Source organism: Erinaceus europaeus, chromosome 19, assembly GCF_950295315.1.
Source record: "Erinaceus europaeus chromosome 19, mEriEur2.1, whole genome shotgun sequence".
Classification (NCBI taxonomy): domain Eukaryota; kingdom Metazoa; phylum Chordata; class Mammalia; order Eulipotyphla; family Erinaceidae; genus Erinaceus; species Erinaceus europaeus.
In genome coordinates, this window is record NC_080180.1 from 57,191,429 (window position 1) to 57,218,182 (window position 26,754).

The 26,754-nt window shown below is 43.8% G+C and overlaps 2 protein-coding genes across 7 annotated transcripts in view; one reads left to right on the forward strand and one right to left on the reverse strand.

Moving 5' to 3' along the window:
• Window positions 1-1,110: 1,110 nt before the first annotated feature.
• On the reverse strand, window positions 1,111-26,298 carry ABCE1 (ATP binding cassette subfamily E member 1). The gene is made up of 18 exons (XM_007528267.3): window positions 26,154-26,298; window positions 19,494-19,627; window positions 17,333-17,418; window positions 16,489-16,586; window positions 15,453-15,570; window positions 14,808-14,945; window positions 14,635-14,704; window positions 14,318-14,414; window positions 13,333-13,422; window positions 10,113-10,234; window positions 8,323-8,544; window positions 7,683-7,742; window positions 7,531-7,589; window positions 6,033-6,143; window positions 5,792-5,934; window positions 5,554-5,676; window positions 3,862-3,973; window positions 1,111-2,640 (listed from the first exon to the last, which is right to left on the reverse strand). Exons 2-18 carry the CDS (start codon window positions 19,594-19,596, stop codon window positions 2,593-2,595), a joined length of 1,800 nt encoding a protein of 599 aa, XP_007528329.1. The 5' UTR covers window positions 19,597-19,627; window positions 26,154-26,298; the 3' UTR covers window positions 1,111-2,592.
• ANAPC10 (anaphase promoting complex subunit 10) overlaps window positions 26,282-26,754 on the forward strand; it is a 139,884-nt gene continuing 139,411 nt past the window's right edge. For 3 of the 6 annotated variants that reach the window (XR_009546392.1, XM_060179022.1, XM_007528283.3), the window contains exon 1: window positions 26,369-26,505. Coding sequence is in view for 1 of the 6 variants with exons in the window: in XM_060179020.1 (XP_060035003.1) it covers window positions 26,282-26,505 (224 nt within the window). In the remaining 5 variants the exon portion in view is untranslated. Of the gene's footprint in view, window positions 26,506-26,754 lie in introns of all 6 variants that reach the window. The other 3 variants (XM_060179020.1, XM_060179021.1, XM_007528277.3) reach the window with 3 other exon arrangements.

The following is a 26,754-nucleotide window of genomic DNA, read 5'->3' on the forward strand; positions in this document are numbered from 1 at the left end:
GAATGCACATCCTTGCATTTATGACTGTGCTTCACTGGATGTGCCACCAACTGGCCCCCGTAACTTTGCCTAAAAGGTGCGGTGAAAAGCTGCTACAAAATAGGCAGTAGGTAGGCAGCTTCCTGGGGCCTGGTAGACCTTAACCTACCAAGTGCTTGTGGAGCTTCCTAAGAGTCATGTAGCCTGTCACTTACAAATGTTCTTTTACAGACTGTGATGAGTCCCTTAACTTTCTGAAGACCATCATAGGGTTTGTGGTAGGGGGCGGTAATAGACGTGTTTCATGAGAGAGCGCCACTCGGAGGGAGCAAAGCCAGGAGTCTTAACGCTCTCCTCATGTGAGATTTTACTGGCCAGTCAAAGCATTCCCAACCTCTACAATTTTATTAATCTTTAAGAAGGGAGCCACTTGAACCACTGTACACCATCAGCAGGGGTGGGCAGAAATGGTTCTCAGAGACAGACCTGGGCACAAGCTTGGGAACTGAACCTCCAAAACGGAGAAAGCCTGCGGATGCTGGTGCGTACTTAGGTCTGCAAACTAGACTTAGTGTCTAAGCTGGGGAGATTCTTACAAACTAGGAAGCAAAACCTGTTCAGCCAAGACAGTTCAACAGAACACAAACCAGGAAAAACTTTCCTTTCAGAGGATGTCAGGGCAGCAGCATCCTGTGGTTCTGCCCTAACAGATGCGTCACTTTATGGGCACATGTTCAGAATAGCAGGCTGTGCTACAGGCAGTGGGATAGAATTCTTCCTACTTATTAGCTAGAACAAGGCCAGGTCACTGCTGAACAGCAGCTAAGAACTTCTTTGGGACTCGCCAGCATGTCTGACTTAAAAACTGGTTAGAAGGTGCTGATGGGTTTGGTACCTAAGCTCTGCAGAATAGTGAACAAAAAAGCTGAGTAGAAACGCTACCGAGTGGGTACCCAGTAGATCAGGCAATGGAGGGAACAGGGACAGCCTTCTTTAAGTGTTAGGAAAGATTGAAGGCTAATGGAATTCAAGCTGTATAAGTGGTATTTTTCCTAATACGTAATTCTTAGTCAGCCGTAACTAGAACTGTGATCTTATATCACAAGTATTTTCTTTAGAAAAAAATACAGGATCGGTAAATAATATTTTATTCAATAGATTTGAAATGATAGTTCACAAATTTAACCTATCTTTAAAAATAGGCACTGCTTATTTAATATTTTAGTGTAATTGTATTTATGTACAAAACAAACCCTTTACATATTGACAGGTGCACAGAAAAGAAGCACGGAAGATGTATCAGTGCAAACTGGCAGTCTCTCTGGGAGGCTGATATGAATGGAGAGAACTTTAGTCCAGCTATTTCTGTATATTTTTCAGTTTTTACAAACATATCTGGGTTATTTGCATCACTTATTTAAGGCCCTAGTGGAGCCCAGCTAAACTATATTTTCTGTCGTCTGAGTATTAATCTAAGCTGCTAACTCAAGTTGCCTAGTATTTTCCAATCCCCCTTTTGCCCCATTATTTGTTAGTTCCAGTTTACTGTATTAGCTATATAAATTAAAAGTGCTTTTTACATTATAGGTATCTATCCCACTGAAGTCAAAGACATTTGGATAATTTTTTAGAATTCTTGCTACATATTACCTAAAATTAAGGGGAAAAAAGATTTTAAATGCAAACATGGAAAGATGAATGTATTTGGTGCTAAGGATATTTTATCACTGCTAGACACTTGCTTTAGTGTTGCCTTAAAGCAGTTGACTTGCATTTGGTTACCTGTTGGAAATCTAATGATTTTACAGAGATGACCGATTTTACAGATTCTGATCCTGTACTTTTAAGGGAAGTATGTCATAGAAACAATTTACCTGAATTTTAATCAGTGACTATACAGACGTACATTTAAAGAATGGCATTACCTTGAGGATATTTATGAAATACAGAATTTTATGGAGTGCTAAATTAACTCGGTAAGGGCTTTCTCCTTCCCTGCCCCTGCCAGGACAGGTTCGTATGGAAATAAATTTGGATAAAAGTATTCAAAGGCACCAGAAGGATAGGCGACAGCGCTTATACTGATAGTAGCCATTTCTAGTGGTGTCCTACAGTCCGCTTAAACACAGTGGCAATAGAGTGCAAAGACTGCAAACAAGTAACAAATATAATCCTGATGTTTATTTTCCAAATTTCATCAGTGGATCATCAGCTGGTTTTTAAAATAAGGGCAGCTTCATTGTACTGGCATACTTGGCAAATCACGTACAGAAACCTTTTCAAGGTTTCTCCCCCCACCCCCAAGGGACAACACTGGTCAGCATTTGGTACACGAATATAACTCAGTGAAAATCTTCCCTACATCGAAAAAACTCGGAGGTAATTTATAAAGCTTGAATGTCTTCGTTTTAGAAAGTCACACACAGAAAGGGCTTTATCATCAAGAACAGAAGAGTATTTTCTGTGTTCAGACTACAATTAAAACACAACTGGCTTTTGATGGTATGTGAATTAGACTTCAAGCTCCAGAGTACGTCAGGCATAAGCTGCTGTATGATCAAAAGTCCCAGTGTTTCCTTTACTAAATGGCTTGTCAGTATTCTTAGCTTCTGTCTAATCATCCAAGAAAAAGTAGTTTCCACTCTTCTTTTGTTCAACATCCTGAAAATAAAACAAAAGCAACAGCAATCAGTTCATCCCTGCCTTCAGGAGACGTCCTCACAGTTGTTTACAGTTGACCGGCAAAATGAGCACATTCAGGCCTCACACCTGGGAACAAGTTGGCTTGGTTCCCTTTCCAATAAAGCCCCTTTTGCCCCCATAAAAGCTTTATTATTTTTACTTTATTTACTACACATGAAATCTTGCTAGATGAAATACTGTCTCCTTCCTGCAAAAGGATTAAATTCCACTATCACTTCAACTTTAAGCTCCCAGTCCAAAACATATTGTCAAGCTGAGAAAGGCCTAATGCACAAGAGCTCTCCAAAAATGATTCTCCTTAGCGCTGGGCACCAGTGGAACAGTGGTCTGCCATCTGGGGCATGGGCCGGGGGAAGAGCACACACAACGCTTTACACACAGCACTTCACAGGCCCATGGTGCAAAGCAGCACATGCCATAGCAGTGATTTTCTGGTTCAAAAGTCTGTGCCATGAGCATACACTTGACCATGTGCTGAGAACAGGGTTCGGCTCCTGACCGCCAACTGAATGGAGCAGTGCTGTGGCGTCGCCTCTCCTCCAGGTGAAGTCAAGCAGGCAGGCAGGAAGCCGAGCAAAAACTCCCAGTGCAGAGTTAAGAACCTAATGATGGGGGCTGGGCGGTGGCGCACCCAGTTGAAGGCCCTCCTTGCCCTGCACAGGGACCTGGGCTCAGGCTCCCACTGCCACCTGCAGGGGGAGCTTCAGCAGCGGTGAAGCAGTGTTGCAGCTGTTCTTTCTCCTCTCCCCACCTTCCTAACCCTCTCTGTCTTGTTAAATAAGTATAAAAAGAAACAAATGAAATCCCAAAGTGTCCATCTGAAACAACACGAACATCTGATCAGCGCCCACTTACAGCGCTGCAACACAGCCTCCACCCACTCCCACCACTGGCGCCTGTCACTAGACACTCTGAAAACCTTAAGCCAGGATGACAGCTCAGCTAGGCTCTTATTACTGGAGAGACATGAGGGGTGAGGGCGAGGAAGAGTCAGAGACACACCCGCAGCCCTGCTTCACCACTTGTGAAACTTTCCCCCCGCAGGTGGCGACCAGGGGCTTGAACCCAGGTCTTTACACACTGTAGTGGGTGTGCCACCACCAGCCCCCCCCCATCTAGATTCTTTAAAACAGCTTCCGACATGGAACACCGAGCATTACCCGACAGTTATTGACATACCTTAATGGAATTCAGTTTGTTTATTCTTGGTCTGTAATTGTTTGGATCTCTTCTGAATGTAATTTCAAGCTGAGACAAAAATTTATTCATGCCTGCCAAGAGGGTTTGAGGGCTGGGGGTGGGGGGGTAAACTGTGATTAAATTTTACTTCTCAAATCCAACTACTTCATAGGATGATTACCAGCAGAATCAGTGCTATCTGCTAATAGCATAACCACTGTACACCTCTTCCTCTCTCAACTTCTCTCTGTCCTAACCAACAGCAAAAACAACAATAACAAGGGCAGCAAAAATGGGGGAAAATGGCCTCCAGGAGCAGATTTGTAGTGCAGGCACTGAGCCCCAGCAATAACCATGGAGAAAAAGAAAAAAGTCTATTATAGAATCTCAAACCCCACATTTTTAAAGAGTAAAATTTAGTGGGAAAAGTACCACTGATGTTAAAAATTAGGCACTGGGATTATGTATTGAGCAATGCTTTTAGTAATGAAAATTCTCTGGGTGGGGTAGACAGCATAATGGTTAAGCAAAGAGACTCTCAATCTCCTATACCACCATTAAGCCGAACTGAGCAGGGACCTGGTGAAAAAAACAGTTAACAACAAAACGCCTTTTAGATCTCTCTGCTCCCAAGGCTTACACACCACAATGGGATAGTCTAAGCGTTTTATAAAGGGAGGATCATGGTTTGAACAAACATGCTTTACATGCCTAAAAAATTTCTAAGTCTCCAATGCATATAATTCTTAATAACTGATATGTGATTTAAAAATAAAGTACTTTTGGGAGTCAGGCGGTAGAATAGCGGGTTAAGCGCACGTGGCGCAAAGACCGGCATAAGGATCCCGGTTCGCCACCTGCAGGGAAGTTGCTTCACAGGCGGTGAAGCAGGTCTGCAGGTGTCTATCTTCCCCTCCTCTCTCCATTTCTCTCTGTCCTATCCAAAAACATCAATAACAACAATAATAGCTACAACAATAAAAGGGTATTTTTTAAAAAGTGAAAAAAATACTTTTATTTCAACAACTGCTTCTCTGATACCAGATAACATCACACCAAGAACACAGGCTTTCCATTTTTACTTTATCAAAAATAGCTGAATGTAAGTAATTTCATATAGTTGCAAGGAAAGGAATTTCTCAAACTAAGTCATCTGATTTAAGAGTCTCTGTAACACAAGTGTTCTCACAATCGAGCCAGGGAGGAAACAGCACTAAGTGTGGCCACGCTACACCAGATGTCTGGGGTTGACTGTACCTCTGCTCCGCACCAGCAAGCACTGCGAGCTGGGGAAACCAGGAAATTTGAGCGAATCTGAGCGGAGCTTTCACCCCAGAGCCTTTTATCAAAAGTCTTTCAAGGAGTTAATTGCAGAACCAAAGTTCAAAATTCCAACAAATCTGTCTTGGAAATTCAGATAATGACACAGATAGAGGGCTGATCTGAAGGGGAATCTGGTCAGGAGTCCACAGTGAAGTATGCAGATCAGAAACCTCTCTTTTGCACACTTCCACCCAGTAATCTTGTCCGATCTGAATTATCTTGGGAGTCACTGAATTACACCCAGGACCTCCAGCTCCGTTTCTTGAAAAGACCCACAGTGTAACTAATCTGACTGGAGAGTATCAAATATCAATTCCTGACTGCCAGTGCTTATAACTAGGTCTTAATATTTTAGGAAATAGGCTTTACCTGTTCGCAACTGTGTTTTTAGATGGGATACCATCAAAAACGATGACTCGATCTGCTAGGTAGGTGGCCATGATGAAGTCATGTTCCACAACGAAGGCGGTCTTCTTAGCGTGCAGGATGAAGCTGTAACACGAGGCCAATGGCGCGTTTAGTTTGTCACTAGGTATTTAGACGCTACATTACAGACAGTTGTAGGACAGTACACGGAACAATAGCACTTCTAGAAGCAGGGCGTTACCGTTTGACGACTCGAGCTGCCATCAATCTTTGTTCAGAGTCCAAATATGCAGACGGCTCATCAATTAAATAGACGTCGGCCGGTTTGCCCAAACAAAGCGCTAGTGCCACTCGCTGCAGTTCACCACCAGATAAAGTCTGCACCTGTTGGGAGAGGGACGGCCATCGGGATGTAGACTCCCCCGCCCCACAGATTTGAGATCATGAGTAACGAAGCGGGATGGGGGGGCTGTTCAGAGAACCTCCTGGTCGATGATGTTTTCAATCTGCAGAGGCTTCATCACGTCTGTCACAAACTGCGGGTGAGTGTAGGCGTCTCGGATCTTTTCGTGCAGCAGCTGTCGGACACTGCCCTGCATGGGATGAAGACCAGCACGTGCTGGAGTTCTGGTTTTGGTACAGGTGTCTTCTATTTCTGAGTATGTAACATAGCTCAACTCCAGAGCATACATTTTTCAATTTGCTATGACAGATATGAAAACAAATTTATGCTGACTCATCATCTGACATGTGTTGAGATTTAAAATTCTCAACATACCATGATCAACAAGTAAAAAATCTTATTAGGGGCTGGACAGTGGTGCACTCAGTTGAATGCACGTGTGCCTCCTCCCTCTCATTTTTTTTGTCCTGTCAAATAAAAGGGAGGGGGGAAATCTTAAACTAGGAGTAAGAAATGGTGGATGTTAAAGGAAAGAGATCACTTGGGAAAAAAATCCAAAACCAAGTATGGTTATCAATAGGCAATCGGGGAAAAAAAAAGTATTTTCTCTTTTATCCAAGTGACTTTTTTATTTTACCATAGACACCACAAAATACATTATTACATCTTTAAAGGTTTAAGAAAAAAATGCCAGGGGCTGGGTGGTGGTGCACCTGGTTGAGCACACATGTTACAATGTGCAAGGACCAGAGTTTCAGCCCCTGGTCTCCACCTTCAGGGGAAAGGCTTTGTGAGTAGTGAAGCAGTGCTACAGGTGTCTTCTTCCCTATCTTCCCCTTCCCTCTTGATTTCTGGCTAACTCTACCCAATAAATAAAAATTTTAAAAAAGGGTGGGGGTAGATAGCATAATGGTTATTCAAACAGACTCATGCCTGAGGCTCCAAAGTCCCAGGTTCAATCCCCCGCACAACCATAAGCCAGAGCTGTGCAGTGCTTTAGTGTCTCTCTCAAAAAATAAATAAAATACTTAAAAAGGGGTGAAGCAGGTCTGCAGGTGTCTATCTTTCTCTCCCCCTCTCTGTCTTCCCCTCCTCTCTCCATTAATGTCTGTCCTAGCCAACAAAGACTACAACAATAATACCTACAACAATAAAACAACAAGGGCAACAAAAGGGAATAAAATAATAATAATAATAAATAAAACAACAACGAAGTGCACACATTACAGAGCCTGCAAGGGGAAAGCTACGTGAGTGGTAAAGCAATGCTGCAGGTCTCCCTCTCTACCCGTCCCCCAGTTCTGACTCTATAATAAATAAAAAGAAAAGTGTCAAGAGAGCAGGGGACACAGCTAATGGTTATATAAGACTTTCATGCCCGAGGCTTTGAGGTATCAGTTTCAGTCCCTTGGTTACAAAAAGAAGCCAGGCTTTAGAAGAATTTTCTTAGGAACTAAGGACCATAGTCTAACTTTCTTTCTGAATGGCTTTTGATAGAACCGTGCAGAAACTATTAAGAGCCAATGATACAGTGAAAGATTCTAGGAAGTAGAACAAACTTTTCTTTAATAACTTACAGTTGATTTGGGACTGATTTTCTGAGGCTTATAACTGACATTCAAAACAGGTACTTCTCCTGTAAAATTAAAAATAAAGTGAGACACTGAAAACTGCCCAGATCTTTCAAGTTTACTATATGAAACATGGAAGGCAGCAAGGACAACCGTACCTCCTTCGTCAGGTTTAAGTCTTCCAGCGAGCATTCTGATAAACGTCGTCTTACCAGTACCTGCCAACACAACACAACACACCACATGGACCTGAGAGATGTTTGCCATATGTAGACATCGCTGTGTTAAAGGGCTCTAAGTAAGACATTCGCTTAGAGGTGAGCGGTAACACCAAAGAACGTATAGGAAACACGTCCACGGTTCACTTTTCAAGTATCAATGTAAACTAGGCAGGGAGAGCAGAGTAGTTAAGGTTCCTAATAACCACAGCACGTGCCAGTGATGCCTTGGCTTCCACTTTCCTCCTGCTCCGTCCCACACCACAAGCAGTAAACCTCAGAACTGGTCAAACAGCTCCCTCGTACAGTGCGCTGCTCGGGCGCAACTGAGGCGGCAGCCGGGCCCGTGCTGAAGGGAGCTTCCGTGCTGTAGTCTCTCACTCACTTCCTCTTAAATATTAAGGCAACCCCCAACCCCCAAACAAACAAGAAGCAAGATCCCACCATCCAATCTGACAACAATGAGAGCTCCACTAAGAAATGTGTGCATTCAGCCCGGCTCCCAGACCATGGAGCCAGAAAAATCAAGCTGTTGAAAAAACAACCATTTCCCAGGGACATCAAGTAAGAGAAAACTTACCATTTTCCCCCAACATCACCATGATTTCAGAATCTGTAAACTCTCCAGCTACAATTGCTAGTTCAAACTCTCCCATCTTTTTCTTCATTCCAGGGTATTTGTACATACACATTTTCTTTACTTCTTCTTCATTTGCTGTTTCAGCTACTTTAAAAACAAGCGATGCATCTCTGAATCTCAAATTTTCTGTTGGGACGTAGCCATCCAAAAATATATTTATGCCTGTTAGAAAGTCATTGCCAACAGATTAATTAGTAAAGATCAGCTAAATACAAGTCTTTCAGAGTCAAGAAATTATAATAGTCAAAGCCTTCAACTCAATTGGAAGCAGCTGAGCAAATTTTACATTTAAAAAACTCAGATTTTACATTTCCGTGGATTTACAATAGCATGTAGCAATGACCCGTTTAAAAATCAAATTTACGTACACACATATGTACCCACATCTATATTTCACAGAAGCATATGTTTTATTATGTGGTCTTTGATGAGGTTTTATACAAAACTATTTCTGAAAATCCAAAGTACCTTTTCACTAAAAATGGTAAGTAACAATGGAGTGCTTGTATAGATCAATGCAGAATGACAAAGTAGTTTAGGGAATGATTTTTTTCCTACAACTGAAATTATGAGTACTCATTTGCACATGATAATCACCATCTGAGGGGCATTACTGTGCAAAGGCAATCACATTCGCATATAGTACACGAGAAGCCCACCACACTGAAGTCGAGGCACACAGCAGTGAAAAAGTATATTCAGGAAACAGTGAAAAGAGATTTTCCACTGCCTCCCATACACGAGAGATAAGAGAATAGTGGAAGTTCTGGAAGGACTGGAGAGACAGTCTGAGGACCTTGCCAATAGACGGGGGGGCGCTACTCCTACCTAGGAAGCCACTCTTGCGGGACATGGTGGTTTTTCTTCATGGTATAGAGTAGGCAGGCCTTTCAAGTGTTTTTGATTGTCACCTTACGGCACACTTGGAGAGAAAAATATAAATGCAAATGAAAGGCAGTAGTGGGAGGAAAGAGGGAATCAGAAGAAAAAGGGGACACCAGGGAGAGAGCGCACTGGGCGTAGGGTGGATTTTATGAGCTGCACAGCAAAGGAAGAGACACAGAAAGGTAGGGTAAATAAATGGAAGCTCGCTTACTGAGTAAGCAACCTCATAAGTCTTTCAGATGATCATCTACAAACGTAGCAAATACGCTGTAGTAAGACCAACGAGCACTACATGGACCTTTACTGTCACTGGCTTATCACAGATCAAGTCGAAGCTGACCATCCAGTGATGCTACAGAAACCAAAATATCAACAGCCAGAAAGGGTGAAACTGCTAAGATAGCTCTACTCACCCCAACAGAAAACTTCTAGAAAAGATTTCTGTTTTACAATTGATACAGAACCTTAAATGTTCAGTTGAGTCGTTCTTTGCTTTTTATCAAACGCTTATTTACTAGTGAGAAAGATAGGAGAGAGAGAACCAGTTATTACTCTGGTACATGTGCTGATGGGGACTGAACTTGGGACCTCATTCTGGACAGTCCAAGGCTTTATCCAATGTGCCATCTCCTGGACCATGTAATTAAATTCTTAAAAGACCAAATTTCTGGATAAATCATATTAGAGAAACAAAACTATCTCTCTCTCTATGCATATATAACAGAGCCCTGGTCAACTCTGCTTTATGGTGGTGGCAGAGGGATTGAACCTGGGTCTTAATATTAACAATAATACATTTTCTAAGCATTAAGGTGGAAGAAAATACAGCACTGTGAGAAAATTACCTTCTCTTACACTGAAAGGCATAGTGACAACGCCATAAGCACTCGGTACGCCATATAAGCAGCAGATGAAGTCAGACAGGTAGTCCAGCACACTTAGATCGTGCTCCACCACAATGATGTATCTGAAAGCCAGTAAGATTTCATAATTTACCTGACAGAACGTAGTTTCTGCTATAGTGTAAGTGTAAGATAACCATATTAAGGGAGCCGGGCGGTAGCGCAGCGGGTTAAGCTCAGGTGGTGCAAAGTACAAGGACCGGCGTAAGGATCTTGGTTCGAGCCCCTGGGTCCCCACCTAAAGGGGGGTTGCTTCACAAGCGGTGAAGCAGGTCTACAGGTAGTCTGTCTTTCTCTCCCCCTTCTCTCTCCATTCTCTGTCCTATCCAACAACGACGACAACAACGATAACTACAACAATAAAACAACAAGGGCAACAAAAGGGAATAATTTTTATTAAAAAAAGTGCCTCTAAAATGTTTACGATTTCCAGTGCTCCCATAAACTGAATGGAAGTGGGGTTAAGGGAGCTTGTGGATAGAGAGTTTCCTAATAAAGACTGCATTTCAATTCAGCCTGTCTGTTCCCAGTTCGGCCAGTGAGGGGACAGAGAGAGATGTTAGCCTGAGAGCTCTTGACTCAGGTAGGAAAGACAAGGAGAAACTGAGCCTACGCAGCAAAACCTGTTCAACAGATCATGAAATCCTAATGAAGTCAGGAATGGAGCACAACGCTATGTATGGGGGCTGCTTTATAAACGGGGTAGAACATGACTTCTGAACTGGTAAAGAAGTGGTTGGCAGTAAAACACAAAGGAAGCACTTATAGTCCTTCATTTGTTTTCAATTTAGTTTAGGGCATAAAGGAAAAAAAAAAGATAGCAATTTTCTGTAGACATTTTAAATCCCAACTTAAAATTGCCAGGTACAGTCAATTTCTATAAATTTCTATTAAAGCAGCCATCATGCCCACAGAACAACTCACGTACAATGGCTTATTCAGTCTAGCTTCACCTACTTCATCTGATTCCTCTGCTGTCGGCACACAGTCCAGGCTCTCCTATTTCTTCCTTCCGGACCAGAGCATGCTGGCGACAGAACCCATGGCCTCGCACAGGTAAAGTAGACGCTCCATCGCAGAGTGGCACTCAGCCCAGCCCACTGTGACGCTACTATTGCTACAGCCGACAAACCCCGCTTTCTTCAGGTTCCTAGATGTTCATCCCAGTTCCAAAGGCAATGAGTCACATCCTTCGACTTTCTTTCAAGACCTTCCAAAACTTCAGCTACTTTACTTCATTTATATATAGGACACTCTGAAGAACACATCTTTTCTGTTTCTGAAACAGAACACTGTTTCCTGAACTACTCACTGTTCCATTTCTTGTGTCTAAATGTAGCCTAACTCCTACTTTTGTTTGCCTAAATCTTCATTTGCTGAAATCTTTTTTAAATTTTTTAATATATATTTATTTATTCCCTTTTTGTTGCCCTTGTTTTATTTTGTAGTTATTATTGTTATTAATGTCGTTCATTGTTGAATAGGAGAGAGAGAAATGGAGAGGAGGGGAAGACAGAGAGGGGGAGAGAAAGATAAGACACCTGCAGACCTGCTTCACCGCTTGTGAAGCGACTCCCCTGGAGGTGGGGAGCCGGGAGCTCGAACTGGGATCCTTCCGCCGGTCTTTGTACTTTGCGCCACATGCGCTTAACCCACTGCGCTACTTCTTTCTGTCATTTATAGCCCTGGATATGACTGAGCCCAGGAGTCCTGACTCGTACAATAATCATATAAATTAAAATCTTTAAGTGGTACTTCTATTTTGCAAATGAAACAGTTTACCATCAGAGAAACTAGTTATTGCAGGCTACAAATTCACTGTGGCAGCTTGTTTGACCAGGGTTGTGAACATAGCCCTACAAATTTTGTATCTGCTTCTGTTAAGTACTATAAAGCTAAAGATTCTGCAACCCTCATTTTCTGTTACTTTCACACCAAGGAGAGCTCTTAAAATTCCCTGACTACAAGCTCCAGGATTTTACTTTCTCAGGGTGACTCACAGCCTGAAACATTACCGACAAGACTTTGAGGGGCAAGAGTGCATATTCACAGGTACCTTGATCATACTGTTTTATTATTAGTTGTTGCTAATCCTTTACTGTGTCTTATAAATAGACAAACTTTATCAGAGGTTTGAATGTATAGGGAAAAAGAGCAAGCACAGAGCTTGGCACTATCCAGCTCCAGGAATCTATCTTGTCTCATTTCTTTAATGTCTGGTTCTCTCTTTGGTTTTTGATCCGTAGGGATCTCTCCTGACTTATTTTTAAAATATATACTGAAATCAGTCACTAACATAGAGGCATTAAAAACACCACGTAGAAAGCCCCAGGTTCTGGACAAAGCTCTGCCAGTGAATTTGTAGCCTGCAATAACTAGTTTCTCTGATGGTAAACTTTTTCATTTGCAAAATAGAAGTACCAATTAAAGATTTTAATTTATATGATTATTGTACGAGACTGAAAGGCAATGGACTTACAACTACAAACTACAGAAGCACCCTATAAGCACACGTGTTTGATCCCTTAGCAGAACTCCTTGTGCTCAGTGAGACCCTGAGCATTCAGCAGCACTTTTGGGGTCCTTCTAACATTCTAACTGGAGTTTCATTTCAGAGTATTCTTAGTCTTCCTGGAAACAGGGACAGTGGTAAATAAATGATGTAGTATTGTAAACAGAGGAAGGCACACTCAAGTGGAAGGTTCAAACAACCAAGAAGGAAGACATGTACATAGCAATGCCGATCATAGGCACATGTAACGATGGTGTGTGTGAGATGGTGTCTATTTTCATTATCTTAATTTTATTTATTGGAGAGAGACAGCCAGAAATCAAGAGGGAAGGGGGTGATAGAGGAGAGAGACAGAGAGATCTGCTGCATCACTGCTTCACCACTTACAAAGCTTCCCCCCCCCTGCAGGTGGGGCTGGGAGATCGAACCTGGTCCTTGCACGGTGTGACATTTGTGCTCAATCAGGTGTGCCACCACCCACCCGACCCTGGTAGGTTGATTGTAATGGTTTTTTTAAAAATATTTATTTATTTATTCCCTTGTGTTGCCCTTGCTGAGAGATGGTGTCTATGCTTAGCAATCTTTAAGCCTCCCCAAGCAGAGAACACAATGTAGATTATATATATGAACACACACTTGAGAAGTACGTACCTGTCTGGATTTATCAGCGACCGTATAGTGATAGCAGCCTTTAAGCGTTGCTTAACATCTAGGTAACTAGAAGGTTCGTCAAACATGAAACTGTGGAGGGGAAAGCAAATGTTATAATCTCAAAATATCTATCTATCTTGCTCACTAGTGGAAAGCTTTGGTACATGTTCTGATTTAGTCCAAAGTGGTCCAGACAGCTTTCTCTCAGAAAGCTCAAGTCAGCTGCATCAAGGCGGACAGGTTTTAGAAAGGAGCAGTGCAAAGACTGACTGAAAACTTTGTGCACAGGAGCAGCCGTGCACTGAACGCCAGTGTAGACATGCGAAGAAAGGAAACAACACATCTCTGAGAAAAGGCAGTCAGGAAACCGGCCCCTTGCTAGCTCCCCTTCCTCTCAATGGCATTAGCACAATTATGGGGGCCTAGAGCACACGCTCTGCCTGAGGCATTTATGGTGGCCTGCTGGTCCAGTTGGAGAGCTTAGGAGAAAGGAGAAATCCTCATGGTCTAGGAGGCGGCACACTGGGCAAAGTGCTGAATTCCTTAGTTCAATTCCTGGCACTCAAGTACTAGAGTAATGTTCTGCTTCTCAGTCCCTCTCATTGCTTCTCATGAATACACCATCATTTCAATATTTCTTCCTCAAAATTCAAACTGCAGATAGATTTCTACTAACTTCTCAAAACCACTTTTAGAAAACATCCGTTTTCTTACTGGATAGGATAGAGAAACTGAGATGGGGAAGGGGCCTAGAGATGGAGGAAGAGAAGACACCTGCGGCACTGCTCCACCACCTGGGAGGCTCCCGCCTCTGCAGGTGAGAACTGGGGCCTGAACCTAGGTCCAAGGGCGAGATAACGCGCTCTGACTCTACTGGGCGCACTTTCACCTACTACTGGGCCCCTTCAAAATCAAGGCTCCCAGCAGAATGACAAGTCGAACTTCTAGTCAGGGCGAAGAGATACAAAAGATACAAAGAACCTACATATCAGCTTTCTGTATGCAAACGACAGCACAAGCAAATCTCTGCAATTCTCCTCCTGAAAGGTCTTCCACATTCCGTTCTTTTAGGTGGGTTAAATCTACAGAGAACAGAGGCATGGTGTTCAACATTACAACGGGGTTTCCCTTCTTCCAGAAAAAACACATACTGCATGTCATTCTGAATTTGAATGATGTCTCAGCTGAAAATGGGAGTAACCCGGACTAGAGATATTCTATTCAGTTCACCAATCCAGATAAAGAGATGTATCTTTGTAACGTAAGCTCAGGGACAGTTATAATACATACACAAACACTTACCAAGCTGCTGACAGACAATTGCTTGTGTCTTCGTTTCATCTTTTCGGTCCAAAATAGACCCCACTGTCCCCTGTCACAACATGTCATACAGTCATTGTCCCTCAGAATCAAAGAGTTACACAGTCAAACCAACTGGTGTATCTAATACATAAACTTTTTGAAGAGTGACTGACCTTTGCAGCCTTGGGAATCTGGTCTACATACTGAGGCTTGATGATGGCTTTTAGGTCATCTTCTAGAATCTTGGTAAAGTAGTTTTGCAATTCAGACCCACGGAAATATGTCAAGATTTCTTGCCAGTCGGGTGGATCCTAGAAATATATATATAATGATCTGAATTTGATAATTGAAAAGAGAACATGACTAAACAGGATACCTTTGATTTTTAATTTACAGAGATATAGTTAATACTAACTGAAGGAATTAAACATGTCCCTACAGGTTAAAAAACAGAGGATTCTACAGGGACATATAACAAGTTTTAACAGTTAAAGGAAGCTTAGACTTATCAGCCTTGTAAGATCACAGATTACAAGTATAAATGAAGACCTCCATATCTGAACATTTCTTATTAGCATTAAAAACATGAACAGTCTTAAAGAATTTATTTATTTATTCCTGAGAAAGATAGCAGGAGAGAAAGAAACAGCCATCACTCTGGGACATGTGCTGCCGGGGATCGAACTCGGGACCTCACGCCTGAGAGTCTAGTGCCTTAGCCACTGCGCCACCTCCCAGACCACATACACCCTCCTTCTAAGTCTCATAAAACCAGCACAAGACATTCATTGTAACGAGGTGGTGGCACTTATACTTACATCATACTTTCCCAGGTTTGGTTTTTGCTTTCCTGCTAAAATCTTTAAAGCAGTAGACTTTCCAATACCATTAGTTCCAACTAATCCCAAGACTTCACCTGGACGAGGGATAGGCAACCTGTTATAAATACACAAAAACACCAAAAATAATTTATCAGTTAGGTAGAACAGGCTACTTAATATCAAAATGATGTATATTTTAGAGCTCCTGGACTCTATACACAACCACTAATAAGCCGAGTTATATCAGATATTACAGGCTATTAGGAAAAAAAAAAGACAACAGCCAAGATTAACTTACACTGTCAATTGTTAGGAAGGCACCCATACATTACTCCAGTTTCTATTTGTTTAACCTTCATTCAAACTCTAGGTCTTCTTGAATACAGGCCTCAAATTTAATGCATAACAAAATGCTTTGGTACCAAATTACATAGCAGTTGCTCACACTGTCTTGTTCTTTTTATGGCCTGCCATTTACTTACAAGGAGAGAAGTGCCAGAAACCAGAAATACTCCACTTCATTCTCCCTGCTGCAGCAGGAATCTTAGCTGGCAGGTTGAGAGATACCCTTTTATTAGGAAAATCTAGACTTTCAGGATCAAGACATTAGTATTCAGCAGACTTAAAAACAAATCCTCAAAAAACTCATGTTAGTTTAGCTAAATATGTCTAATTTCAAAGAAATCCTATCTATCCTAAGATTAATAGATAATAAATTCAGAGACAGTTTCCTGGAACAGTTGCTCTGGGGACAAGGGAATTGTTAATATAATCAACAGTATTTTACAACCCCAGTTATATCTATTAAAGTTACCAGGGAGCTACTTCATTTTACAGAGGTCCAAACTATCTGCAGATTATGATGTAATCTAACAGGGCTGAAACCTGGGCATCAACTGTTTCGAGATTTCCCATGTAGTTCTGCTGTTAGAATGAATGGCTGACACAATACTCACTCCTGATTCAAGCAGAGAGGAATGCTGACTCAGACTCAGGCCTGTGTGTGAGACCATAACCATCAAAAAATATATACCTGTGAAGTTTGAAGGCATTGGCACAATACCGATGTGTTGTTTCTTTTTCCAAGTTGCTTGGTAAATTGACAATTGATAAGGCGCCAAAGGGGCATTTCTGTTATTTAAAGAAATTTGTGTTAACTCTCAGAAATACACTTATGACTAAAATAGACTTAGATAAAGAGTTTTTAAATGGCGCAAAGCTCAAGGACCAGAGTAAGGATCCCAGTACAAGCTCCCAGTACAAGTCGCTTCACAAGCAGTGAAGCAAGTCTGCAGGTGTCTGTCTTTCTCTCCCCCGCTCTGTCTTCCCCATCTCTCTCTGTCCTATCCAACGATGACATCAACAACAACAACAATAATAACTACAACAATAAAACAACAAGAGCAACAAAAAGGAATAGATATTTTAAAAGTTTTTATAAGCAATCTTTCAGTGTGGGAGTTTTAGAAAGATGTGAAATGCTTTTTCAATAGTTTATTTCACATGAAAAAGATGTCTCATATTCCAACTAAATCCACATTAACAATAAGACAGGTGGTCTGGGAGGTGGCGCAGTGATAGGGCTTTGGACTCTCAAGCATGAGGTCCTGAGTTCAATCCCCGGCAGAACATGTGCCAGAGTGATGTCTGGTTCTTTCTCTCTCCTTCTTTCTCATAAATAAATAAATAAATAAAATCTTAAAAACAACAACAAAAATAAAAAATAAAAACAGAAAAGTGGTAGCACAGTGGGTGAAATATGAAGCCCTGAGCTAAATCCCTGGCAGCATAGAACCAGAGTGATGCCGGGGCTCTTTCTTCCGTCTCTCTCAGTAAAAAATAAATAAAAAAATAAATAAATAAAATAAATCACTCACCTTAATACAAATACCACAACCAATACACAGAGTTTCTGAAATCCATGCTATTTTGCTCTGGGGTGTAACTTCTATGCATAATTTTCCTATTAAAGGAGAAGACAGAAAAGTGGTCATTTTTTCTGATATCCCATTTCTTCTGGACATTAATTATTATGCAATTCTGGTTCCAAATTTTCATCAAGAGCTGAATTAGACAACTTAAAAAAAAGTTATTTCTGGGAGTCGGGCTGTAGCGCAGCGGGTTAAGCGCAGGTGGTGCAAAGCACAAGGACCGGCATAAGGATCCCGGTTCAAACCCCGGCTCCCCACCTGCAGGGGAGTCGCTTCACAAGTGGTGAAGCAGGTCTGCAGGTGTCTATCTTTCTCTCCTCCTCTGTCTTCCCCTCCTCTCTCCATTTCTCTCTGTCCTATCCAACAACGACAACAACAATAACTACAACAATAAAACAACAAGGGCAACAAAAGGGAATAAATAAATAAAATAAATATTTTTTTTAAAAAAGTTATTTCTAAAAAGATAAATAGGGAGTGAGGAGAGGCAGACAGGGCCAGAGCACTGCTGAGCTCTGGCTTATGGTGGTGCTGGGGACTGAACCTGGGAGGTCAGAACCTCAGACATGAAAGTGTATTTGTATAAATGCTATTCTACCTCCCCAACCTAGTGCAGATAAAAAAAAAGAAAAGTGGTTATAGAAAGAAATACACTTAAGACAGTGTTTTCAATTGGTGCTTTGTGGGGCCAGGTTTCTGATTTTTATTTAGTAAAAATATGGTGGGTCTGACTGAACTGAAAATTTCATAAAATTCGTCTGGAGCTGGAGCCTTGAGCCCGGGTTCTTGCGAACTGTAACAACTGCACTTTACTGGGTTGGGTATGCTACCACCCGGTCTCATTACATTTGCTTAGAAATGGCAACATATACCAGAGAGGATAAACACACTACTCAGGGTAGTTCCAAAAGGTGCAGTCACTTAGCATAGACATCATTAATCTTGGCATGAAGGGTATTAACAATGGGACTTCTTAAAAGCGTATCAGAAAGTAGCAGGTAATGCTTGGAGTGTAAGAGTCTTATCTCATACAGTCACTCTTCACTACCAAGGCATCCATCTTGAACTGTTGAGAAATTAACTTAGTCTTGAAAACAGAGAAGAAAGCACCACGAGCAGCTGTTCTACTCAACCCTTCACCCTCTCCCACTGACATCTGAGCACTAGCACTCAGTTCTGGCTAGTGGTGGTGCTGGGGATTGAACTTGGGGCCTTGTGGTCCAAGAAGCGGCACAGCGGATGAGGCAATAGGCTCTCAAGCACATGGTCCTAAGTTCAATCCCCGGCAACACATGTCCACAGTCATGTCTGCTTCTTTCTCTCGCTTCCTGTCTTTCTTATCAATCAATAAATAAAATCTTAAAAAACAAACAAAATCCCTGGGGCCTCTCATATGCAAGTCCTGAAGCCCCCTTGTTCCTGTAAATGAGATTAATGGGGGGGGGGGGGCAGGCGGTGGCGCACCTGGTTGAATGCACATATTTTTTTTTAATTTTTTTAAAATTTTATTTATTTATTCCCTTTTGTTGCCCTTGTTGTTTTATTGTTGTAGTTATTATTGTTGTTGTCATCGTTGTTGGATAGGACAGAGAGAAATGGAGAGAGGAGGGGAAGACAGAGAGGAGGAGAGAAAGATAGACACCTGCAGACCTGCTTCACCGCCTGTGAAGCGACTCCCCTGCAGGTGGGGAGCCGGGGTTCGAACCGGGATCCTTATGCCGGTCCTTGTGCTTTGCGCCACCTGCGCTTAACCCGCTGCGCTACAGCCCGACTCCCAGAATGCACATATTACAGTGTATAAGGATCCAGGTTCGAGCCCTCAGTCTCCACCAGCAGGGGGAAAGCTTCATGAGTGATGAAGCAGTGCTGCAAGTGTCTCTCTCCCTCCCCCCTTCCCTCAATTTCTGACTGTCTCTATCCAATAAATAAATAAAGATAATAGTAATAACAACAACAATAATAAAACAGGATCATTTAGCCATACACAATAAAAGGAACAAAAGAGAGCAAAATCTGGCCCAAAAGAACACAGGCAGAAGTGTCCGCTGAAGCCCACAGAGAACTAGCACACCTCCTTCATCTTCACACAGTCCACAGGCCAGCTTACCCATTCGAACCACCGGGCAACTCTTTTTGCACTCCTGCCGACATTTCTTGGGTTTACATTTGTCATGGTTGACAATAGCAATTCTTGTTAACTTATCCGCCATAATTCTAAGGAAGTAAGAACATCCAGCTCTTCTACAAAAGGAAAACGTCACAGTCAACATAAGACAGATGGGAAGTAAGTCACAGGCATGAGACAGGAGAACATAAATTATCACTCTATTCAGATGTCATCTGAAAGACAATAGTAAAAAAATCCCATATAAGCATCCATTACTAATGTCTGAAGAGGCAAATCATACTACGTACCATCAACCAGATAATCTATTTATAAAGAAACACGAGGGAATAAACTTAACACTGATCTCAGTTTCAAGGAGGAAAAGTAAAACAGGCAAACAAAATCTCAAGGTCTTATGTAAAAAAATGCTGATACAGAAAAACAGAAAGAACAAGAGGTGGGGGAGCACATCTGATAGATGGAAAACCTGATCAAAGTCATCAGAAACTAATACTGATACTGGTTGAGGGACACAGATCAATGAAACAGAAAACCTGACAAGAAAACTAAAACATAAAGATGCTTATCTCCTCCCTCAAACTAAGCATTGCTTCAAGAATTTATGTGTCTGACTGCAACAGCACTAGCGAACAATTAGGGTTCTGACCACCATACTGATCCGATGGAGTAAACAAAAGCTTCATTTCTCCAGGAAGCTGTACTATGGCCAAAGTGGATTTTACGCTAACAGCAGCACTGAATGGAGCGATGTATGTAGGCATATATGTATGTATGTGTCTCACTTTCAAAGCTGAAAAGAGTATGAATGAGAGAAGAGAACCAGAGCACCACCCTGGGATACACAACTACAGAGATGGAATCTCACGCTGGAGAGTCCCAACGCATAATCTGTCCGCTAGCACTTCTCCTGGGCCAGATCTTTAAAGCTTTCCTAAGTCTTAGCATTTAACATGTCATTAATTAGGTAAGGCAACAGTGAACTTAAGAATGTTGGTCTTGGGAGTCGGGCGGTAGCACAGTGGGTTAAGCGCAAGGACCGGTGTAAGGATCCCAGTTCGAGCCCCCGGCTCTCCACCTGCAGGGAGGTCACCTCACAATCAGTGAAGCAGGTCTGCAGGTGTCTGTCTTTCTCTCCCTTTGTTTCTCTCTGTCCTATCTAACGATGATAACAACAATAACTACAACAGTAAAACAAGGCCAACAAAAAGGAATAGATATTAAAAAAAAGAATGTTGATCTTATGATAGGTATTTATTTTCTTAGTGATTAAGCAAATAATATTTATTCCAACATGTAATGAAAGAACCTGAAATAAAAAAGAGACTATCTACACCAGCAAAGACACTGTCTCTTTCTATCAATGACTATAATCTTCAAGCCTGCTTAAAAACAAACCAGAAAAAACAAAAACAAAAAAACCTTGTACCAATTAAGACTTCTCAAAATCATTAGGCTCAGTGAGGGTAGAGGTGATAGCATAATGGTTATTCTCATGCCTAAGGCTCCAAGGTTCCTGGCTCAATCCTGCTCAACAACATAAATCATAGCTGACCTGTGTTTGTGCTCTGGTTAAAAAATAATCTCTTCAGTGCTGCTCTCAGATCCCATAGAAATGGCCTGATCTTTTTTTTTTATTTTTAAAAATATTTATTTATTCCCTTTTGCTGCCCTCGTTGGACAGGACAGAGAGAAATGGAGAGAGGATGGGAAGACAGAGGGGGAAAGATAGATGACACCTGCAACCTGCTTCACCACTTGTGAAGCGACTGCCCTGAAGGCAGGGAGCCGGGGCTTGAACCAGGATCCTTGCACTGGTCCTGTGCTTAACACATTGCACTACCGCTCGACTCGTGGCCTGATCTTTGGCCTCTGAGCTCACCCTCTGGAAATATAGGTGGATGGCTCCTTTTTTCTTCCCTCTCTCTCTCCCTCTCTCTTTTTTTAACTTAAAAAAAATTTGTTTATTCCCTTTTGTTGCCCTTGTTGCTTTATTGTTGTAGTTACTGATGTCATTGTTGTTGGGTAGGACAGAGAGAAATCAAGAAATGGGGAGAGGAGGGGAAGACAGAGAGGGGGAGAGAAAGATAAGACACCTGCAGACCTGCTTCACCACTTGTAAAGCGACTCCCCTGCAGGTGGGGAGCCAGGGGCTTGAACCGAGGGTCGTTGCGCTTTGCACCACATGTGCCTAACTTGCTGCGCTGCCGCCCGACCCCCCTCCTCTCTTTTTTTAAGCCTGTCATCATTCTTGATGGCTCCAATGTGTCCCGCTATAACCTGTCCTCTCAAGCACCGAGCCTTCCCTCTCAACCCTTCGGCCACACTGAGCATCATCAGCCCAGGTTAACTTTCTACTCTTCCTTCAACTCCATTTCAAGCAACCCGTTCTTCAACTATCACAAGTCTCTTTTCAGCTCACCCCACTATCCCTCTAAATTTCTACTCTGAATCTTCCGGCCTCGGCCCCTGAAACTGCGATCACCATTTCTGTTGATAATCAGGGCACTGCTCAGCACAGGTTTAAGGTGGTGTGGGGGATTGAACCAGGGACTTTAGAGCCTCAGGCACGAGTCTCTGCATAACCATCATGCATCTCCCCACACCCCATTATAACTGTCTTTTGATTCTACCGTATTTCCATTCACCCTCCATTTTCACTCTGCTCCACACCCAGCTAGAATTCCACAGCCTGCCAAGTCTAACTCTTCACATGTGCACATACAGCTCAATAGACAGAAATGCCATGCTGACCAGCCTCAGGATTTAAGCCAACCTGCACTCACGCCATTTGTATTTCCAGAGTCAAGTCCATCTATTGGCATACACCAAGGAAAACGGCCCAACAACTCTCCCTCCTGTTTTTCACCTTAATCTTACCACTGGCTTCTTCTCAACAGTCCCCCAAACAGTATTATCTGGCCCCATCTTTCTCCATTGCTCCTCTACTCTCCTTTTATACCAAGGCTACTTGAAAGTCTTTGTTGCCTTCGAGGGTCAGGCGGTAGCACAGCGGGTTAAGCGCACGTGGCGCAAAGTGCAAGGACCAGTGTAAGGATCCCAGTTCGAGCCCCCAGCTCCCCACCTGCAGGGGAGTCGCTCCACAGGCGGTGAAGCAGGTCTGCAGGTGTCTTTCTCTCCCCGTCTTCCCCTCCTCTCTCCATTTCTCTGTCCTAGCCAACAACGACATCTGTAATAACTACAATAATAAAACAACAAGGGCAACAAAAGGGAATATTAAAAAAAATATTCTAGTGTTGCCTTCAAATTTCTGCCTTCTCTGAAATGGATTTCAAGCATCTGCACTCACCATCTTATCAGAAGACCTGCTTGCTAGACTATCACTGTTCTTTACATAACTAAAACAAATGACTATCAGTCCTTAATTTATACCACTAATTTATGCATATGATGCAAATTAGGACTTATTCCTACAAGACAGACAGAACCAGAGCATCGCTCTAACACATGCAATGCCAAGGATTGAACTTGGGACCTCATGCTTTTAAATCCAAAGCTCTAGCTACTGTACCACTTCTCAGACCACCTGGATACCTTTTTAAATCTTCAACTTATACAGCTGATCCAACATTCCTTCTCGAATTATTCACTCCTAGTTCAAGTTCCTGAAATCCCTCACCAAAGACTGCTTCTCTAGCAGTCCCGTCATTCTGCTAAACAATAATGCCAACTTTCTATCACTTGATCAAAATCCCTGAACTCACCTTTTACATACAAATCACACTGAATTCATCTTCAAAATACATACAGAATTCAACTGTTCCTCAGGACTCTGGCCCAAGCTAGCATCACCTCTTACCTACAGTATTCTAACAGATCACTTGACTTCTAGTGGCCAAGCCCTCACAGTTCATTTTTCTGTAAAGCTTTATCATATCACTTGTCTACTTAGAAATCATGCAACGGCTTCCCCACTAACCTGGTAAAAGCCGAAGTCTTTAAAACAAATGGTGAATTGGGTACTGGCCACACTGTTCATGTTCTGATCTGATCTCTGACTTCTTTAGCTCTTTCTTATTCTTGCTCCAGCAACAATGATTCTTCTTTTTACCAGAGCACTGCTCAGCTCTGGCTTAAGGAGGTGTAAGAATTGAACCAGGGACTCTGGAGCCTCAGGAATGAGGCTCTCTTTGCATAACTATTATGCTAGCACCCCCCCCCCCCCATCAATTCTTTGGTTGCTCTCAGCACGTGGCAGAAAATGTTCTTGCTTCAGGGTTTGGCACTTCTCAGTAAAGCTTAACACTAGCCAATGTGCACACAGTGCTCTCCCTCTCCTGCTTTGCTGCCCCTTAGCACTTTCTGCTACCTCCCGGTACATGCTCCACAGATTCATTCTCAGAGAGAAAGACAGAGCATACCAGACTGGGAGATACAGCAATACTTTGGGGGAACAACACAGCATTTGACGATATTAGTACAAAATTGAGACAGAAGTTCTGTTCAAAATAGGTATTAGCATAGTGATCCTGTCATTTCTTCCTGCTGGGAAAAAAAAGAAAGCAAGTGGCGGTCTCCTGGAGGCGGCATCTAATGTGCTGGGCTCCCAAACATGAGGTCCTGAGTCACAGCCCCGGCAGCACACGCACCACAGTGATGTCTGGTTCTCCCCGCACCCGCCCCGTTAATAAATAAAATGAATATTAAAAAAAAAAAAAAAAGAAAGTGAGGCACATAGAGTAGCTGTATCCAGGGTCAAAATGTGAAATAGTGCAATCTACACTGACACTGCTCTCGAGGGGAGTAGGGATGGTACTAGAGGCAGGGCATCATTTTCATGCCTGAGGCAACAGGCTCAACCCAAGTACCACCGCAAACCAGAGCGGAGCAGCGCTCTGCTAAAAAATAAACAAACTTTCCCTCTTTCTCCCAGTAATTATACACATCCTTCCTAAACACACACACACACACACAGGAGGGAAGTTTATTCTTTTTAAAAATTAAAAAAATATATATATATATCTCGGGGGACCAGGTGGTGGCGCACTTGGCTGAGCACACATGTTACAGTGTGCAAGGACCCAGGTTCAAGCCCCTGGTCCCCACCTACAGGGGGAAAGTTTCACAAGTGGTGAAGCAGTGCTGCAGGTGTCTCTCTGTCTCTCACCCTCTCTATCTCCCCCTTCCTCTCAGTTTCTGGCTATCTCTGTTCAATAAATAAATAAAGATACTAAAAAAATTAAAAAATATATATATCGACTTATTGGGTACAGACAGCCAGAAATTGAGAGGGAAGAGGAGAGAGAAAATGGAGAGAGACAGAGAGACATCTGCCACACCGCTTCACCTCTTCGGAAACTTTCATCCTGCAGGTAGGGGCCCGGGGCTTGAACCCAAGTTGCATACTTGAACCCAAGTCACATACTTGCCCTTTGCAGTATGTGCGCTCCAGCAGGTGTGCCACCACCTGGCCCCTGGAGGGAAGTTTTCAACATAAAGACAAAAACAAAAAACCAACTTTTGTTTCAAACACAGATGAGAAGCCTTGCCTAACCCTGACAGAGAGAGAACTGTCAAACCGCTGGCATAGAATGTATAATTCTTAGAACTGGGGGCAAGCCCACTGAAAACTGCAACACAAACGGGCAGTTTTATGATCACGACCATAAGCACATCTTTAGGAAAAGAAAAAAGACAAAAATTCTGCCTTGACAGTTATTTCTCACTGTCATCCTATTTCTTTTCTTCTTCTTCTTTTTTAAAAGATGTATTTATTTCCTTTTTTGTTGCCCTTGTTGCTTTATTGTTGTTACTGATGTCGTCGTTGTTGGATAGGACAGAGAGAAATGGAGAGAGGAGGGGAAGACAGAGGGGGAGAGAAGGATAGACACCTGCAGACCTGCTTCACTGCCGGCGAAGTGACTCCCCTGCAGGTGGGTGTCATCCTATTACACACACACACACACACACACACACACACACACACACACACACACACACACACACACACACACACACACACACACACACACACGACAGACTTGGCTTTAGCTTATGGGATGTGGGAATCCGCTTTGGCTCTCGTGCCCACGACTCAAGAAAAGCATTTTGGGCTACCACGTCGCTCCCGATCTCCCGGAGTTTTAACAGGGAAACCGGAGGGCAGGTGGTGGTGGTGGTGGTGGGCGGGAGGGAGGGAGCAAGAGCTGCCGGCGGCCGGCCTGGGGGTGGCCCCCCCGCTGCAGCAGACACGGGGCGCTCGAGCCTCCGGGGACCCGCAGGGCTGGACCTCACGGCGGCCACGATGCCGTGACTCACTCGCTGCACAGCCTCGGAAACCCCGGGGGCAGGCGGGTGGGGGCGGCCGGGGTGCCGGCCAGTTCTCCCGGAGCCTCCCAAACCCAGCTGGTTCAGCCCCATGGGAGCCACGGGGAGCGGCGGGGCAGAGCGCTACGACCACCCGGGGCCGACAGCTAGCTCCCCGCGCCCTCGTGTCCACGCCAGCCCAGCCGGAGCGGAAGCACAAGTCACCCCACCCCCTCCGGCGGCCCCCTCCCCCCCCCAGCCGGCCGCCACGCGCCGCCGCCACCAGAGGCCTAACCCGAGGCTCCCGGTTCCCACCGTCCCTACATAGCGGCCCATCGCAGCTCACCGCCCTCCCGCCCCGGGCAATCCACGTACCTGGAGGAACAGACCGCTGCGCCGAGCGGAGCGCCGAGGCCAAGTCAACTCCCGCCTTCAAGTCCCGATCGCACGGCGTGTTCTAAGGCCACCGGCCAAAATGGCGGTGCCCAGCCGCCGCCTCGCGCATGCCATGGGGACGCGATGCGCATGCGTGGAGAGCAGCAGGCGGAGCCCTAGGAGGCCGGCGGGGCGACACGACCGAGGCGACGGGGACGACGTCATCCGACCGCGACTCCAGTTCCGCCCGGCGGGGACCGGCTGGCGGTGCGCGGGTTGCGGTGGGAGTGGCGCGGAGCTGCAGGGCGTCCTCCAGTAGAGCGCGAGCGGCGGCCGGCCGACTCTGCGAGCTGTGAGTGCCTGGGTTTCCTTATTTTTTTGTACCCCCGCATGGTGGGGAACGGCGCAGGCGCAAGCAGGCGACGTTCTCTGCCCGGCTCTCCGGCTCCTTGGCCGTGGGAATGGAGCCGTTCTAGGTCTTCCCAGCGCCGCTGGCAGGCCGAGCTTGGGCGCGGCACCTGCGGACCCGGGTGGCTCGCAGCCCTGTCTTCTCCCAGCCCCGTATTTTATCCATTTGGAGGCATCCCGTCCGGCAGTTGAG